At 35.9% G+C, this 19,200-nt stretch overlaps 1 protein-coding gene across 7 annotated transcripts in view; it reads left to right on the top strand.

Annotated features, from left to right (window-relative positions):
- The window catches only part of QSER1 (glutamine and serine rich 1), a 77,996-nt gene that overhangs the window by 51,542 nt on the left and 7,254 nt on the right, over window positions 1-19,200 (top strand). For 6 of the 7 annotated variants that reach the window (XM_027115095.1, XM_027115093.1, XM_027115097.1 and 3 more), the window contains 6 exons: window positions 5,625-5,953; window positions 6,892-7,008; window positions 7,604-7,737; window positions 9,119-9,336; window positions 14,084-14,221; window positions 16,705-16,802. In XM_027115095.1, the coding sequence (XP_026970896.1) occupies window positions 5,625-5,953; window positions 6,892-7,008; window positions 7,604-7,737; window positions 9,119-9,336; window positions 14,084-14,221; window positions 16,705-16,802 (1,034 nt within the window). The remainder of the gene's footprint in view (window positions 1-5,624; window positions 5,954-6,891; window positions 7,009-7,603; window positions 7,738-9,118; window positions 9,337-14,083; window positions 14,222-16,704; window positions 16,803-19,200) is intronic. The other variant, XM_027115094.1, reaches the window with a different exon arrangement.

The following is a 19,200-nucleotide window of genomic DNA, read 5'->3' as shown; positions in this document are numbered from 1 at the left end:
AGCTGAAATGACAACTCACTTAGGACAGTGGAGCATCATATTTTGGAACCAAGGGGATGTGCCAGGAATGTGTGGGGCAAAGAAGAAAATTTATGGTGTTAAATGCTACTCGTTAGAAAGCAAGAAAGTTCAAAAATAAATTGAGTGTTAAAGTAAATCCAGCTCATAATCTGTAGAACTAACCACTGTCTGAGTTGGATGGTAATCACCTCCTTGCTTTTCTTCTATAAATTTTACCACCTGTGTATGTACCCCTGTACTTTTGTTTGGCCCATTTTAAAACTTCTCATAAAGAGCATCATACAGTATTGATAAGTTTTTCCTTCCGCTAATTTGGAAGCTATTCTTTTTATAAAATATTTCCTTAACTTTTTATTATGGAAATTTCAAACATAAAGTTACAAAGGTTGGTATAATTAAACCGATCTATGAATCACTCAGTTTCAGTAATCATCAATACATGGTCAGTCTTATTTCATTCTTATCTTTACCTACCCTCTCACCCCCCCTCCCCGCCCGATGATTTTGATGAAATATTTCTGTTCTTTACCTGGAGATAATAGGGATTACAATATGCATTTTCACTTTCTCAAAATCCATTAGTATCTTACTCTCCTCCCGAATAACATAAAGACTCTGAGCACTAAAACTCCATTTTATCCCCTCCTAACTTTAATGTTACCGTGTATTTTAATATTTGCGTTTTTTTCTTTCTGGCCACGCCACGTGGCTTGTGGAATCTTAGTTCCCCAACCAGGAATCAAACCCTGTCTCCCGGCAGTAGAGGTGCGGAGTCCTAACCACTGGACCACCAGGGAATTCCCCCACGTATTTTAATTCTATCCTATTAATACTCAACAAGAAATAGTGTATTAAATAGTCAGTGTTTGCTTAGGTTTATTTATAGATTTACCATATTGCCCTCCATTCTTTCTTGCACCTCACATCTCCTTGGGATGACAAGCTTATGACTAAAGCATGTCCCTTGCAGTTTCTTTTTCTGAGGGTCTGCTGGTGGCCATATCTCTGTTTTTGTTCATAGATAGCTATGTGATTTGTTTTGCCATGTAACTTAGAGTGTATTTTCAAAATTCAGTGACATTGCTATAATAAAATCCCTTTTATTTCTTCATTCATCCATTATTTAGAAGAACAATGTTTCCCAGTTCCTTTATCAATAAAAATGAAGGACAGAAATAAAATTGGTTGTAAAACCTATCTCAATAAGTAATATTCGCCCATGAGTCCATAAACGAGTAAGTTTTAAATGCCACATCCACTCAAAAGAAGCATTCTTTTTACATTTACATTTGTTTTACATTAAATTTGAAAAAATATTAATTTAGATCTACGGTATTATAATGTGTTATAAGTATTATAACGTTAGAAGTGTTTAATATATAGAGCCTTCTGGTCACAAGACATAAAAAATTGATTTCCATTTATATACATTTTTGAGGCAGAAAGTATGATGTTATAGTAGCATAAAAATATATTACATTAGGATAAAATTCTGTAATCTAATCTTGAATGATTAGATTATTTTCCCATTGTTATTGAGATATGATTGATGTACAAACTGTATAAGTTCAAGATATACAGCACAGTGACTTGATAATTAGATTATTCATTTGTATTTCCTCAACAGGCCTCTCCCTTTGATTGGGAGGAGTCATATAAATATATGAGGATAGTTTTAATTTGGGATACAGATCAGGTAGGCTGGCTGGTGACAGCTATTAGACCACCGCCCCCCCCAGCCCCTCCTCCCCCCTAGTTAGCTAGAATAAGGGAGAGATGTACTCTAGTTGCCAAGCACTGTAGTTCACTCATTTCCCTTGCCTATCTGCTTTTCCATTTTCTTTTGTGTTTCATAGGTCTGGATTTGTGTTGGGCTCTGCTTCGATTCCCTCTCAACCCCTCCTGTAGGCAGGTAGAGTTCACTTTCTTCAGGGAACAGTTTTTACATTTTGGCCTGTGATCAAGCCACCCCTGCTGCCTACAGCTCAGCATAAGCAAGGGGATCACTGCCCTTCCTGTTTTATTTACTTATTATTGTATATGTCATTATTTTAGTTCATCAGCACTACTCAAAATTACTGCTGCAGTGCTACATGTTCTTTATATTTGTTTCTCAGCCTGGAGCTTCTCTATCAGCTCTAGGCTTCAAAGTCCTTTTTTAACAGCTTTGTTAAATTATAATTCACATATCATAACATCCACCCATTTAAAGTGTACAATTCAGTGGGTTTGTAGAGTTGTATAACCGTGACCACAATCTAATTTTAGAATATTTTCATTATCCAAAAAGAAACCCATTATTAGTCAGTCTCCACACCCAATGATAGGCAACCACTAATCTATCTTCGCTATAGATTTGCCCTTTTTTGGACATTTCATGTAAAAGAAATCATATAATATTTGACCTTTTGTGACCAGCTTCTTTCATTTAATGTAATGTTTTCAGTGTTTATTCATGTTGTAGAATATATCAGTACTTCATTCCTTTTTATTCCCTAATAATGTGGATATACCACATTTTGTGTATCCATTCATCAGCTGATGGACATTTGGGTGTTTTCCATTTTTTGGCCATTAGGAATAATGCTGCTGTCAACATTCATATACAGGTATTTGTGTAGATTATTAGAAAGTGGAGTTTAGAAGTGGAATTCCTTGGTTATATGCTTAACATTTTGAGGAATGGCCGAACTATTTTCCATAGTGGCTGTACCATTTTACATTCTCTCCAGCAAGGTACAAGGGTTCTAGTTTCTCCTCACGCCTGCTAGCATGTTATTGCCTGTATTTTTTGTAGCCATCCTAATAGCTGTGAGATTGCAATTATCTACTGCATTTGCATTGAGCTAATGACTTATAGTGTTGAACAGCCTTTCATGTGCTTATTGACAATTTTTATATCTTCTGTGGACAAATAGGTCCCTTGCTCACTTTTTTTTTTTTTAATAAATTTTATTTATTTATTTAGGCTGTGTTGGGTCTTCGTTGCTGCACGCAGGCTATCTCTAGTTGCGGTGAGTGGGAGCTACTCTTCGTTGCGGTGCATGGGCTTCTCATTGCGGTGGCTTCTCGTTGTGGAGCACGGGCTCTAGGCCCACGGGCTTCAGTAGCTGTGGCACGTGGGCTCAGTAGTTTTGGCACATGGGCCCTAGAGCACAGGCTCAGTAGCTGTGGCGCACGGGCTTAGTTGCTCCGCAGCATGTGGGATCTTCCCGGACCAGGGTTCAAACTCGTGAACCCTGGTGGGTTCTTAACCACTTCGCCACCAGGGAAGCCCTTGCTCACATTTTAAATTGGGTTGTCTTTTTTATTATTGAGGTGTAAGAGTTCTTTATATATCCTGGATACAAATCTCTAGCAAGTACATGATTTGTAAGCAGTGTTTCCCATTCTGTAGGTTATCTTTCCACTTTTGTGATGGCATCAATTGCAGCACAAGTTTTAAATTTTGATGAAGTCCAGCTTATTTTTTTCTTTTGTTACATGTAGGGTCATGAAAATTTATACCTATTTTTCTTCTAAGAGTTTCATGATTTTAACTTTCACATTTATGTCTATGATCCACTTTCAGTTAATTTTTGTATATGGTGTGAGGTAGACATCCAACTTTATTCTTCATTCCTATCTGGTTGTCCCAGCACCATTTGTTAAAAAGCTTTTTCATTTTTCCCCCATTGAATGGTTTTGGCACCCTTGTTGAAAATCATTTCACCATAAATACAGAGTTTATTTCTGGACTTTAATTCTACTCTTTTGATCTATATGTCAATCCTTACGCCACCATCACACTGTCTTAATTACTAAAGCTTTGTGGTAAAGTTTTGAAATTTCTGAAATGTGAGTCTTCCAACTTTATTCTTTGCAGGATTTCTTTTGGCTATTCTGGCTCTCTTGCATTTCCATATGAATTTTAGGAATAGTTTGTCAGCTTCTGCCAAAAATGCAGCTAGGATTTTTATAGGGATTATGCCGATTCTTTTTTTTTTTGGCTGCACCACACAGCATATAGAATCTTAGTTCCCTGGCCAGGGATCAAACCCACACCCCCTACAGTGGGGGTGGAAGCGTGGAGTCTTAACCACTGGACCAACAGGGTAGTCCTTGATTCTTTTAATCAATTTGGGAGTTTGCCATCTTTACAACGTTGACGTTTCCTATCCATGAGCACAGGATGTTTCTCCACTTATTTAGACCTTTAATTCTTTCAACAATGTTTATAGGTCTCAGAATATAAACTTTGTACTTCTTTCATTAAATTTATTCCGAAATAGTTTCTTCTTTTTGATGATATTATAAATGGAATTTTGTTCTAATTTGTTTTTGGATGGCTCATTGCAAGCATTTCAAAATACAATTGATTTTTATATATTTATCTTATGCCCTGCAAACTTGCTAAATTTATTTATTCTAATAGTTTTTTAGTGGATTCCTTAGGATTTTCTGTATACAAGATCATTTCATCTGCAGATACAGTTTTATTTCTTCAGACATCCTTCTTAGGGGGAAGCATCTCATTTTTTACCGTTAAGTATGATGTTAACTGTGGGTTTTTTGTAGATGGCCTTTATCAGGTTGAAGAAGTTCCCTTCTATTTTTAGGTTCTTGAGTGTTTTTATCATGAAAGTGTTTAAATTCATGATACTGAATTCTGCCAAATGCTTTTTCTGTACCTATTCTGATGATCCTGTGGTTTTGTCCTTTATTATATTAATATGGTGATTGATTGATTTTCAGCTGTTAAAACCAAGCATGCATTCCTAGGATAAAAGCCATTTGGTTATGATGTATAATTCTTTTCAGTGTTGGTATATTTGCTCATATTTTGCTGAAGGTTTTTGTGTTTGTATTCATAAGGGATACTGGTCTGTAGTTTTTTCATGATATTTTTGTCTGGTTTAGGTATTGGAATAATACTGGCCTTGAATGAGTTGGGAAGTGTTTCCTCTTATTTCTTAGAGTTTATAATGGATTGGTATTAATTCTTACTTAACTGTTGATAGAACCCATGTGTACCCATTTGGGTCTGTGCTTATCTTTGTGGGATGTTCTTAATTTCTTTTATTCCCTTGTTATTGGTCTCTTCAGATGTTCTCTTTCTCCTTGAGTTCTTTTGGTAGTTTGTGTCTTTCTAGGAATTTGTCCATTTCATCTAAGTTATTTGTTAGCATACAGTTTTTCATAACATTACTTTATAATCCTTTTTATTTCGGTAGCTTCTACTGCTATTTCAAAGTATTTGGGAGGTGCTGTTTTTGTTTTCCACGTCCAATCAGCTTTTCTTCTAGGAATTCACAGTTTCAGTTGGCTGACCCTTCCTTGTTTTGCATCACTTTTTTGTCTCTATTCTTTTAAAAATATTTTTATGCTAAATACTTAAGTGGAGGTAGGGAGTTCAGGTCGATGGAGGTTCTGTCTAATTGTCATCCAGATGTAATTCTCACCACTTTGGTTCTTGGAAGTTAACAACCATTCTTTAATTTCATTGTTTCAAACAATTTGATGGCAAAAATAATAAGGTCTTTCTTTGTAAACTGTTCAGATTTTACTCAAAGCAAGTAAATGTTTAATAATTTGTATTACTAATTTGCATTTGCTTGATCTAGTTTCAGAAGCCCTACAGGTGGCAACTACTAGTCCAACTGCCAATACTACTGGTACTGCTACTACTTCCTCCACCACTGTGGGTGCAGTTAAGCAAGAACCTCTCTACTCTACTTCATCTGCAGTAAATATCCTGGAAAATATAAACTCTGCAGAACCCCCAAAGTCCATCGAACATGATGGTCTTCCTTCAGACCAGTTTGCAAAAGGACAGGACACTGTTGCCATAGAAGGTTTTACAGATGAGGAGAACACAGAAAGTGGAGGAGAAGGCCAATACAGAGAGCGTGATGAATTTGTGGTAAAGATAGAAGACATAGAGACTTTTAAGGTGATGTGAATGTTCACAGGTATAAAGGTCATAGCTTAATGGGCGTGCCCTGTGGTAGCCTTCATGATGACTTTTAATACCACGCATCTAGCCTGAATTGTGAAAAGTTATATTTTTATAATTCTGTTGTCAAAATTGTTAAATAATGAAATCAAACTAGAGATGTCAGGTATTTTGAAAAGGAAAATAGCTTAAAATAATTTTAACTCATCTCTGAGTCTTGTGTATTTCTGACTGGTCAGTATATTGCATTTAGCTACTAGTAATTAGAGCAGTTTTGAAATGTTAATTTTTTTCAAAGCTTCCAAGTCATTTGTATTATTAGAAGTTTGGAGAAAATGGTTATTTATCTAACTTAAAAGTTTAAAGAAAATTACAGGAATACAATGTAAAAGTAGAATTAGACTTTTTTCAAATTGCAGAATGTTATAATTTCATACAAGAAATTTTTAGCAGTGTTTAAGAAAACTTATTTTGGGGTTTTTGTTTGCTTGCTTTTGATTTTATTTTTTAATTGGGGTGGAGAGAAATGGTATTAAAAATACAATGAAGAACATAATATTTAAATTATCCATATTCCTTCCATTCACGATTAACTATTGTTAATATTTTAGCATATTTGTTTCTGGTCTTTTTGCATATATACATACTGTTATAACATTGCATAAATAATGTATGACAATATCATTAGTGGAAAACTTTCCAATAGCTATACAAAAGGGTAATGGGTTACTTTGCATGTTTTTGCTCCCTGTTTCTGGAAGAATTTAAGCAGAGATTGAATAGCCCACTTAAAAGAATTACTGCAAAAGTTCAGCTAGGTAAAAGATAAAAGGTTGAGCTAGGTAGGTCTTTAAGATTCCTTTCAGCTCTAAGATTCTATAAATCTAGAATATGTTGCTAGTTTCTATAAATGTTGTTAATACTTCTTATTACAGGAGGCTTTAAAAGCAGGAAAAGAACCCCCAGCTATTTGGAAAGTACAAAAAGCTTTATTACAGAAGTTTGTTCCTGAAATTCGAGATGGGCAAAGAGAATTTGCTGCTACAAATAGTGTAAGTAAAATGCTTGTTTACATTAACCTTCCTATTTTTTGACAGTGATCCTGGGTAAAATACAGAATGATGTAAATTTAAATGTATTGTTTAATGTATGTATATTGAGCATTTCTGAGATAAAATATTAAAATTGAACTACAGAGTATATGATACTGATTTTAAAATAAAATTAATGTCTAAATACCAGCTACTTAAATTGCTTAACTTTTTATTTTTTAAATAAAGGAAAGGAATTAGTGTTAGTCTGTGAAGAATTCAGATGGACTCAGAGACTCTTATATTGATTGTTCTGCCAGAGTCAGATATCCTGATTTACCAAGAAGACTTACAGAATTATTTTCTACCTAAGTAGTTGTTTCATAGCCCTGAGTAAGTGAGCATCTGATGATCAGCCAAATAAGACTGCATCTATATATGGGCTTGCAGTTAAGAGTGAGGCTGGAATCAGTTTTACTGAGGGTACAATTAGCCTGACCAGAGCTGCATTTTGAAAAACTTGAAGGATGGCTCTGTGACAGTCTATCAAGACAACAAAGTAATATTTTATGTACAGAATGTACAATTATGCAATTCAAAGTGTTTCTTTCCTTAGTACCTTGGATATTTTGGAGATGCAAAGAGTAAATACAAAAGGATATATGTGAAGTTCATTGAAAACACTAACAAAAAGGAGTATGTCAGAGTGTGTTCCAAAAAGCCACGAAATAAGCCTTCACAAACTATCAGGTATTTATTATTTTATGTAATATGTTTGTAGTAATTATTGGAAGGCTTATTATTGGCAATGTCTTGTATAAAGAATTACATAAATTAAAGAGGCTGATTTTTTTTTTCCATTATGTACAAGTCTGAAAATTCAGTGCCCGATGTAATAAGTGATTCTTTTTGAAGTAATGAGACAGGAACTGTAAAGCCCATGGCTATCATGGTGGGATGGGTACCCTTTTCTTCCGAGTCCTTTTGGTGTCACCCTAGTATAGTGAAAAAAATTGGATTTACAGTCTAAAGGTTTGAATCCATCTTTTTGTGACCTAGATTAAGATAACCTTTCTAGGGACTTCCCTGGTGGGCCAGCGGTTAAGACTCCACGCTTCCACTGCAGAGGGCCCAGGTTCGATCCCTGGTCGGGGAACTAAGATCCCACGTGCAGTGTGGCCAAAAACAAAGAAGAAAGAAAAAAAAGATAACCTTTCTAAGCCCTCTTTTTTATCCATAAATAAAGTGAAAATAATAACAGAATGTCAAATTTAAAATGAAAAAACATTGAGCCTGTACATTACAAGTACAGTAAAAAAACATTGAGCCTGCACATTACAAGTGCAGTAGAATTGTCGTCATGGATCAGTGTGGCTCTGGGTTGTGTGGAGCGTGAATTTGGAAAATTCCCTTTGATCTCTGTGGGAAAGGGGGTGTGAACCTTGATACTCTCAATCTAGTGCTAGGAAGATCTCGTTTAATGAAGATTCCAACGTATTGGACACAGCCCACCTTATTTTTATGACGCAATTTTATCCACTCCCTCAAATCTCCAGAACTAGTATATAGCACATCTTATTGAGGGGCTCTAGAACAGGTGCAGTTGGGATTCCACATCAAAACCTGGCACCACCAGAGCCTGTGAGAGTTTCTGATCTGACTGTAAGTCCATTGATCATCTGCCGTGTACAGCCTCATAGTCAGGAAAATGAATTTACAAAGGGAAAGGAAGAGTGGAGGGAGAGAGAGAAATAGGGATGGAATTAATATAGTCCCTTATTAACTGAATATTGAATGTCAGTGGTTAAAGAGTATATTACAAGAGACTTTTGGAGGAATCACCATTGGAGATGTGTAGGACTTAGACTTTATTTTGGAGATACTGGTGAGGTAAATAAACTTTTCTTCACCAGTGTTTCTCGGGTTTTTGTCTATTTTATTTTATTTATTTTTGGCTGCATCACACGGCATGTGGGATCTTAGTTCTCTGACCAGGGATCAAACCCACACCCCCGCCTACAGTGGAAGCGCAGAGTCTTAACCAATGGACCGCCGGGAAAATCCCTCGTCTAATTTATTTTAATTTGACAAGATTTCAGTGCATTAATGAAGTCTGTTTGTAACATTGCAGAACTGTTCAGGCTAAGCCAAGTAGTAGCAGTAAAACTTCTGATGCTCCAACACCAAAAACTACAACGACAAAAGCCCCTTCCATGAAACCCAAAGTTAAACAGCTAAAAGTAAAGGCTGAGCCACCACCAAAGAAAAGGAAGAAATGGAAAGAAGAATTTTCATCATCCCAATCTGACTCATCTCCCGAGATCCACTCTAGTAGTAGTGATGATGAGGGTGAGTTCTCCATGAAATGAATACCTTGATAATTTTAGATTATGTACATTAATGGGGAGGAGCAGTGATGCTGACAATTCAAAATGTATTTACTTTTACTTAATTAGGGAATTTAGCTACCTGATTAAGTTCTGCTTAGGCATATATTTGCCCATGACCGAGCTAGATAACTGTGCCTTAGTTTCTCTTTTATAAAGTGAAAAGGTTGAAATAGATAGCAGTTATCATACTTTTTGACCTTAGAACCCTTCTACGCTGTTAAAAACTGTTGAAGACACCAAAGAGCATTTATGTAGGCTATATATATTGAAATTTACTTCATTACAACTTAAACCTGAGATAGCTGTAAAACACAGAATATACCAGGAAACGTTCCATCAGCCATCAAACTTGTTGTGTAATATATGCAAGAAATTTCTAGCAGTTCAGTAGTCTAGAGCAGAAGTAGGCAAACTACTGCTAGTGGGCCAAATCTGATCTGCAGCCTATTCTTGTAAATAAAGTTTTATTGGAACACTGGGATTCATTTACATATTTTCATACAGTTACTTTCCCATTACAGTGACAGATGTGAGTAGTTACTACAGAGAGTATATGACCACTAAAGCCCCAAATATTTACCATCTGGCCCTTTACAGAAAACGTTTGCTGACCCTTCTTCTTCTAGAGCATACATTTGAAGGTAGTCAGGAAAAGATGAAAGGATGATGGAAGGCTGCATATGCCATGCTAAAGCTAAAAAGCTTGGGATCCTGTAAGCAAAGGGGAGTCCTTGGAGGGATTTAAGTAAGGGAGCAACATGGTAAAATCTGAATTTGAATTACGTGACATCACAGTTCAGGTATAAACTGAAAGTCTGAACCTAAGTTTTGGCAGCAGGGATGGAGGAGAGAGGACACATTTGAGAAATTCAGGATGTAATCTTGGCAGAACTTGAATGATGAATTGGTTGAGGTTGATGTCCAGGATGGTTTCTGACATTTTAAGTATCACTGCTAGGGAGCTGATCTTAGAGATTACTTGGATAGAAACAGAATTATAATAAAAACTCTTCAGTACAGAAGTTTACTTTAAATGTATTGTTTTTAAAAGCTACTTTTGAACTGTTGTTTAGAAGTAGGCACGTTGGAATTTATAAAGAAATTTAGTGCTTTGAGTATGTGTGGAAGGCATTATACGTAATTTTGCAGTTAGCATTTCTGCCTACTGTTTAGAGAAGTTTGGGTTCTGAATTTGCACTCAGTTATTTATACAGCTTCCTCAAATGACAATTAAGGTGAAAATTTTCTTTCATTGGTAACTTGAGTTACCACTAGGTGTCACTAACAGGCAAGCATTTTTAGTGCTTCTTAAAAAGAAGGCAAATATTGATAATAAACATAGATTTATAGGCTGGTGATTTTCAAGCTATTTGTTTCAAGACTTCTTTATAATCTTCAAATTTACTGAGGATTCCAAAACACTTTTTGTGTGTGTGTGTGGCCTGTATCTATGTATATCACCAAGTATCAGTTAAAACAGACAATTTTAAGATATTTTAAATAAAAATTACATATTACATATTCACATAAGTTTTTTTAGACAATTGTATTTAGTTAGAAGAATAGCATTTTCACATCTGCTTCTGTATTCAGTTTGTATACATATTATTTTGGTTAAAGTATATGAAGAATACCCAGCCTCACATTAGCTATGTAGTTGGGAAAGAGAGGAGTATTTTGATTACCTTTTCAGATAATTATGTGTATTTTTCTTTGATACTCAAAGGATTTTATTTGATAAACTTGACAAGTGGTAGCTTCTTCAACTTTTCATGTTTGTTACGTTAAAATCTATTGGTTTGTTTTACCCTTTGAGGTATCTTTCATCCATGAATGATTTTATAACATTTTTTGGTAATGTGAAAATATCTGTTAGCTCATTGATGTACATAGTCTATTTCATGTTTTTTCCACATTTTAAAATGTGGTAAAATATATATAACATAAAACTTGCCACTTTTAACCATTTTTAAGTGAACGATTCAGCAGCATTAATTATATTCACACTGTTGCTCAACTGTCACAGCTATTTCCAAAACTTCCGATCATCCCAAACAGAAACTTTGTAACCATTAGGCAATAACTCCTCATTCTCCCTTTCCCCCAGCTGCTGGGAATCTCTACTCTATTTTGTCTCCATGAATTTGCCTACTCTACATAGCTCATATAAGCATGGCTTATTTCACTTAGCATAATGTTTTTAAGGTTCATCCATGTTACATAGCATATATTAGAACTTACTAGTTTTTATGATTGAATACAATTCCATTGTAAGTTTATCCATTGTATGTTCTTGTTTATCTTTTTATCTATTGATGAACACTTGGGTTGCTTCCACATTTTGGCTGTTGTAAATAATGCTGCAGTGAACATTGGCATATAAATATCTGTTTGTGTCCTTGTTTTCAATTATTTATATACCTAAGAGTGGAATTGCTGAGTCACATAATTATATGTTTAGCTTTTTGAGGAACTGCCAAACTTCTCCCACAGTGGTTGCACCATTTTACATTCCCACTAGCAATGCATAGGGTTCCAATTTCTTCACATCCTCACCAATACTTGTTATATTTTGTTTTTTGATTATAGCTATTCTAGTAGGTGTGAAGTGGTATCTCATTGTGGTTTTGATTTGTATTTCCCTAATGACTAATGATGTTGAACATCTTTTCAGTTGCTTACTAGCTATTTGCTTATCTTCTTTGGAGAAATGTCTATTCAAATCCTTTGCCCAGTTCATGTCTCCTTTTGTTCTTGAGTTGTAGGAGTTCTTTATATATTATAGATATTAAACCCTTATTAGACATATGATTTGAAAACATTTTCTCCCATTCTGTAGATATTTCAGTTTGTTTGTTTGTTTGTTTGTTTTGCGGTACGCGGGCCTCTCACCGTTGTGGCCTCTCCCGTTGTGGAGCACAGGCTCCGGACATGCAGGCTTAGCGGCCATGGCTCACGTGCCCAGCCGCTCCGCGGCATGTGGGATCTTCCCGGACTGGGGCACAAACCCGCATCCCCTGCATTGGCAGGCAGACTCTCAACCACTGCGCCACCAGGGAAGCCCTTTTTTTTTTTTTTTTTTTTTTAGTATATGTGCTGCTGAAGTGAGCACAGTGTTTCATTTTCTTGATAATGTCCTTTGATGCACAAAGTTCTGAAATTCTGATGAAGCCAAATTTATCTATTTTTTTTTTTCATTGCTCATGTTTTTGGTATCATACTTAGAATCCATTGCAAATCCAAGGTCATGAAGATTTATCCTTGTATTTTCTTCTAAGAGTCTTATGGTTTTAGTTCTTACATTTACATCATACATTTTTGCAGTATCAAAGAAATGACATTTTTAATATCAACACTGATTTCATCAATGAAGTCCTTAAGTATTGGAATGTTGTCAGGCTCACAGTGGTGGAAACAAGTTTTCTGGAATTCTGATTTTCACTTGAAACCTCAAATTTTATCATTGGCAACAAATAGTGTCAGTTGTTTTCCTTGCAGTGACAGGTTCACTTCGTTAAGAAAATGTCTGCCAAATACCCAAGTCTGAATAGGCATAGTGTATCTGTCAGTCATTTTTTTCAGATAAAATTGGTATCCCAATGGGGGAAAAGGTAGCTGGTTCATCTTGTAATTCAAACAATTACATGGATGCTTTTCCTGGAGAAAACTGTCATACTTCATAGCAGAAATGCTTTATATGTACCTCTCATTTCATCCCACAGAATTTTAAGACATGTACTCAAGAGTAGAGATTTAATACAATTAATAATTATTACCGCTTCATCAAGGATTATTCTTAAGGGAAATTGTTTTTTTTTTTTCCTTCAAATTCATGGCAGTTAGATGACAGTCATGGCAAAGTATATGGCTACTAGTACAGTTTGGTGTCACTGCCTCAATCAGGCTAGGTAATGCCCCAGCAGTTTTACCCAACATTCCTTTTACAAATGTCAACAGAGTGAAAAAGGTATATAACATCTTAATATTATTAGGAAAACAATTTGACATCAGAGACCCCTGAAATGGTTATGGGGGGAGACCCCGAGGGGTCCGTGGACCAAAGTCTAAGAACCCCTGTTAAAGGCCGTGATAATAGTTCTGTACTTGAATGAAAAGAGTCAAAATTCAGACACACCTCTAATCTTGCAGTTCTTGCCATTGAATTTGAGTGAAATTTTCTTTATGCACAGGCTATGTTTACATTAAAATTTTTTTTTTAATATGTGTTGACTCTAGACCAGAATTTTATAGAAATTTTATAGAAACCATCAGTTTTGAAGTAGCACGACCTGGCAGCGGATGTCTGGTAGGGCCAGGGGAGGAGAAACAGGTTCCTATGGGGCAGATGTTTCCAAATGCTGGGCTGGTGTTGGGCTTCAGAGGCACCTGGGAACTTTTTAATTAAAAAGTATAACATTTAAGCTTCATCACCACTACCACCATCACCACCCCGGATTCTGTTTTAATAAGTCCAGCAATCTGTGTTTTTTGTTTTGTTTTAAAAGCTGTCCAGTGATTGTGATGTGCAAAACCACCTTTGAGAATCTCTCACCCACGGTGTTTTTAAAGGCAGAGTGGGAGAACCTTGAATTTGAAGAAATTTTATCTACAACCTTTTATCTGCTTATAGACACTTGCTATAGAGCAGAGTGTTTTTAAAGTTGTCAGGAAGGAGTATTTAATATTTCATCTTTTCTCCCTCCCAGAATTTAATCCTCCAGCTCCCTTTGTCACTCGTTTTTTGAACACAAGAGCAATGAAGGAAACCTTTAAGAGTTACATGGAATTGCTTGTTAGCATTGCTTTGGATCCTGACACAATGCAAGCCTTAGAGAAGAGCAACGGTACAGTCTGCTAAGTAGTACTTTCTTGGTAGTACTTTCTGGATCTTTTTTATTCTTCTCTGTTAGTTACATATTTAATATGTGGTTTTTGTATATGTTGTCAGTTAACAAACTTGATATATTGATTCTATAAAATGGGGTCATAGCTTTTCATGAATTGTTTGAATATACGAACAATTTTATATTGAATATATTTTTACTGATTTCTACTCATGAGAATATTATGTAACTACCCACTAGTTTCTTTCAATTCTAGAATCTTTATCATCCTCATAACATTTCACCAATTGTCTGAGTTGCGTGGAAGGTCCAGATGTCAATATATTCTGTTTTATAATAATGGTGTAAAGATTTAAATTGTATATTCGTGTCCAGTAAAAGATACATCACAGAGTAATTATTTTCTAATCAATTAGTAGTAGAACAATAAAGGCCATGGGTTATATTTATTAATATTATTCCTTTTTTACTCTTCCTTTAGTCACTTTTTCTTATGGTAGAGTAGGGATGAAATTGACATAAGAAATAAACTGGTAATTTATATATCTAATGTTGCTCACTAACATTTACCCTTCAGCTACTATAGCATTCACCAGGGACAACTAGAAGAGAGAATAAAAGGATTAACGAGTCAGTTTCCATTATCCTTCTATCAAAATGAGTTGAACAAGTGTAAGATCAAAAAGATAGTAACAATGAATAATCAGTAACAATATACTTCAACAGCAATGCCTAATAATGTATATTGTTTTATTATTTCCACATACTTTGACATACATTATTCTATATTAATCCCAGAACAACTTAGACAGCCATTTTTTGGGTGAAGACAATGATGCTGAGCCTTTTTTGAAAAAGGTTAAGTGAAGAAAAGAAAAAAGGTTAAGTGACTTGCTTAAGAGCCCACAACTTGCAAGTAGCAGAGAAAGGATTAAATCCAAGGTCTTCTAATTTCTAGTCTTGCTTTTTTGACTATATAATCAGAGGCAGTAATTCATACATCAACTATTGTAGAGCTGGAAGAGACGTTAGAGAAGATATTAAATGTGTTTCCTAAAGTTACAGAACAAGTTAGTGGTAGAAGAGCCACAATCAAAACCCAAAATTAATTCCCTAGGTCAGCATTTTGCCAATAAACATTTTCTCTCTCAATCAAAACTCCTTGCATCATAAAATATGCATTTCTTAGTAGTGATCATTTCTGGGTGGTTGTATTTTAAATGATTTTTTTTCTATTGCTTATCATTTTTTTTTAATTTTCTCCATTTAAAATGAGGGATGAAAATTTTAATGGTTATATTTAAAAATAATCCACAAATGTTTAAAACTTATTTGTGTGAAATGTAAATTTTTATAATACTTGAATAGATTTAATCACTGCTAGAAAGATAAAAAGGTGTGTTGTGGTGATCTTAGAAAGCATTCCTTATTGAGGACTTTTTCTTCAATTTGAGGGAAGTGTTCTTTTTCTGGTCCCTGTGCTTGTGTTTATTCTCCAATTTTAAAGAGTCATTTTGTTTAGCTATGAAATTAGTAACCAGATTCTGAGGGTTATATATACATTTTCAGAAGGGTCATTAAAGCTAATTAGCATTATAAAATGTTGTTATGCTGATAAATTAAATAGTTTAGTAACCTAAAATATTTAATACATCACTAAAAGTAATTAACTTATACTCTGAAAGTGTTTCTCTTAAAAGAGCTTAAAGTTTCAGAACGGTAAAAAAGAAATCATAATCTTTGGGTAAGAAACCTTCATCATACTTTTACTCTCCCCTTTTCTCAAATAACTATTTTGACTCTTCCCTTGTGTATTTGAAACTGGATTTTGACTATTTTTCTTGCCCTACTTTTTCTTTGCCCCAAACTATAGTGAATTAAGAATATCATACTCAGGGGCTTCCCTGGTGGCGCAGTAGTTGAGAGTCCGCCTGCTGATGCAGCGGACATGGGTTCATGCCCCGGTCCGGGAAGATCCCACATGCCACGGAGCAGCTGGGCCCGTGAGCCATGGCCGCTGAGCCTGCACATCTGGAGCCTGTGCTCCGCAACGGGAGAGGCCGCAACAGTGAGAGGCCCGCGTACCGCAAAAAAAAAAGAATATCATACTCAGTATTTTATAAAAAATTTTAATGTTAAATTTATGTTTTGGAATACTGTTATCGTTCACATGGTAAATGAGGTCTGAAGAGATTAGGCAGTTTGCCCACTGGTTGATCAATTCCGGTGGCATAGATGGCGTTAAAACCCAGGACTTTTGATTCTGTCATCACACTATGCTACTTCTTTCTCACTTAGCTATTGTAAACCTATTTTTTCAAGGTAACTTTTGTTCAAAAAGCTTCATGTGCAATATTTTTAAATCAATACTTAATCAGTGAATTTAATGTCAATCTATTAATGTTTTAAAGAAAAGCTGTATTTCTAACAAGTTTTTTTGTTGATAGTTTATCCTGTCACAATAAATTTTTATCTTGTTTTAGATGAGCTACTTTTGCCTCATATGAAAAAAATAGATAGCATGCTGAATGATAACCGAAAGAGACTCCTTTTGAATCTTCATTTGGATCAGTCATTCAAGGTATTTCCATCAGGTGGTTTATTAGCAAACTCAGTGGCAATCATAGTCTTAGATATAATAGGAAAGAAAATTTTGGGAAGTCATTCTCAGTTTTATAAGATTTTTCCACCCAACAAAAATTTGATTTTTATTCATTATGAGTCTTGTCTGAGCTTGTCTTTTTATTTTATTAAGTATATTCTTAGTGTTAATCATTTGCTTTTCTCTGCTTAAATTCATTTTTCAGGTTTTTATATTCATCTCGTGTTCCTTATATATAATAATTTCCAAATGTTTTAAAAAATACTTCCTTTAAACTACTGTATTCCAATCTTGTTTTTCTTTTAAACCTCTTTAAAAATTTCACATTTCATGTATACTTAAAATTGGCCTTAGCACAGTTATCAAAATTCCCTTTACTTGCCTGCATTACTCAGTATCTGAGGAAAAATTGATCCTCACCTAATGGTAGGAGGTATATACGTCTGTTAATGTATCTTGGCACTATACATTGGTTTTTGGTGTTACCAGAAATAGAGAACAAAAAGCTAATCTAAACTCAGAAAATATATCATAGAAGCTACTTAGTAGTCAAAACTTTCCCGCCTTTTCTTATTCAAAGTATAACATATGGGCTTCCCTGGTGGCGCAGTGGTTGAGAGTCCGCCTGCCGATGCAGGGGTCATGGGTTCGTGCCCCGGTCCGGGAAGATCCCGCATGCCGCGGAGCGGCTGGGCCCGTGAGCCATGGCCTCTGAGCCTGCGCATCTGGAGCCTGTGCTCCACAACGGGAGAGGCCACAACAGTGAGAGGTCCGCGTACCGCAAAAAAAAAAAAAAAAAAAAAAAAAAGTATAACATGTAACACCTAGAATCACTTGATTATATCTCTCTCAAGAGAAGTTTTTAGCTTTTTAAAAAACAGACTATATTTTGGAGCAGTTTTAGGTTCACAGCCAAATTGAGCAGGAAGTACAGAGTTTCCATGTGCCCCCTGCCGCCACACCTGAATAACCTCCCATTACCAGCGTCTCCCACCAGAATGTCATGCTGATGAACCTGCACTGACACATCATTACAACCCAAAGTCCATAGTTTACGTGACAGTTCACTCTTGTACATTCCATCGATTTGGACAGACATAACCACTATCATAGTATCGTACAGAGTAGTTTCACTGCCCCCCAAATCCTCTGTGCTCTGTCAGTTCATCCCTTTCTCTCCCCCAGCCTCTGATCTTTTTACTTTTATTCCATAATTTTACCTTTTGCAGAATGTCATATAGTTGAAACCATACACTATGTAGCTTTGGCTACAGATTGGCTTCTTTCACTTACTAATATGCATTTAAGGTTCTGCCGTGTCTTTTCATGGCAATAGTGAAATAGTTTCTTTCTTTTTAGCCTGAATAATAATCCATTGTCTGAATGTACCACAGTTTATCCATTCACCTACTGAAGGACTGGTTGCTTCCTAGTCCTGGCAATTACTGCTAGACAAGTCTGTGTGAACTTATGTGTGGACATAAGTTGTCAACTCCTTTGGGCAATTTGTATAGCTTTTTCACATCCCTATTTTATCTGAACTCCACATAAAAGTGAAAATCGACTTCATTTTAGCTAGGTGAAAATTAAGGCTCTGAGATTGATTTAGAGGTTATGTGACACCAAACTCTGACTAGTAGTCCTGTATTCTTCACTGACATGTATTGATACTTGCAGAGGGGAAAGAAAAAGTTCAGAAGCTAGTAAGACACCCCGTGCTAAGAATTTGTTCTGCTCACTCCTAGTCCAGTATTTACTGTTTAACTGCTGTCTTCAAATGAAATATTTTGGGGAGAAATACCATGTTTCCTACAGACAATGGAATGTTGTTATCTGAATATTAACTAAATTTTAAAAATGACCGGTTTTGGCTAACCATTTTAGAGATGTCAAACCAGTTCTCTAACAACTTGTATTAAAATAAAGCCACCGGGACTTCCCCGATGGTCCAGTGGTAGAGAATCTACCTTAGAATGCAGGGGAGCCGGGTTCAATCCCTGGTCAGGGAACTGACCCTGACCCACGTGCTGCGGGGCAACTGAGCCCATGCACCACAACTGCTAAGCTCACGCACCTCAACTAGAGAGCCTGTGTGCCGCAAACTGCAGAGTCCACGCCCTGGAGCCTGCACGCCACAACTGGAGAGAGAAGCCTGCACACCTCAGCGGAGATCTTGCGTGCCGCAACTAAGACCCGACATAGCCAAAAATAAATAAATAATAAATAAATATTAAAAAAAAGAAAAATAAAGCCACCACTTGGAATTTAATAGACTCAGTAGAATTTTTTTTTTTGCGGTACGTGGGCCTCTCACTGTTGCAGCCTCTCCCATTGCGGAGCACAGGCTCCAAACGTGCAGGCTCAGCGGCCATGGCTC

The sequence above is a fragment of the Aethalodelphis obliquidens genome, unplaced genomic scaffold (genome assembly GCF_003676395.1).
Source record: "Aethalodelphis obliquidens isolate GAN/ISIS:26980383/991018 unplaced genomic scaffold, ASM367639v1 scaffold14, whole genome shotgun sequence".
In the NCBI taxonomy this organism is placed as follows: domain Eukaryota; kingdom Metazoa; phylum Chordata; class Mammalia; order Artiodactyla; family Delphinidae; genus Aethalodelphis; species Aethalodelphis obliquidens.
Note: the sequence above shows the minus strand (reverse complement) of the source record. Positions and strands in the feature narration are given on the sequence as shown.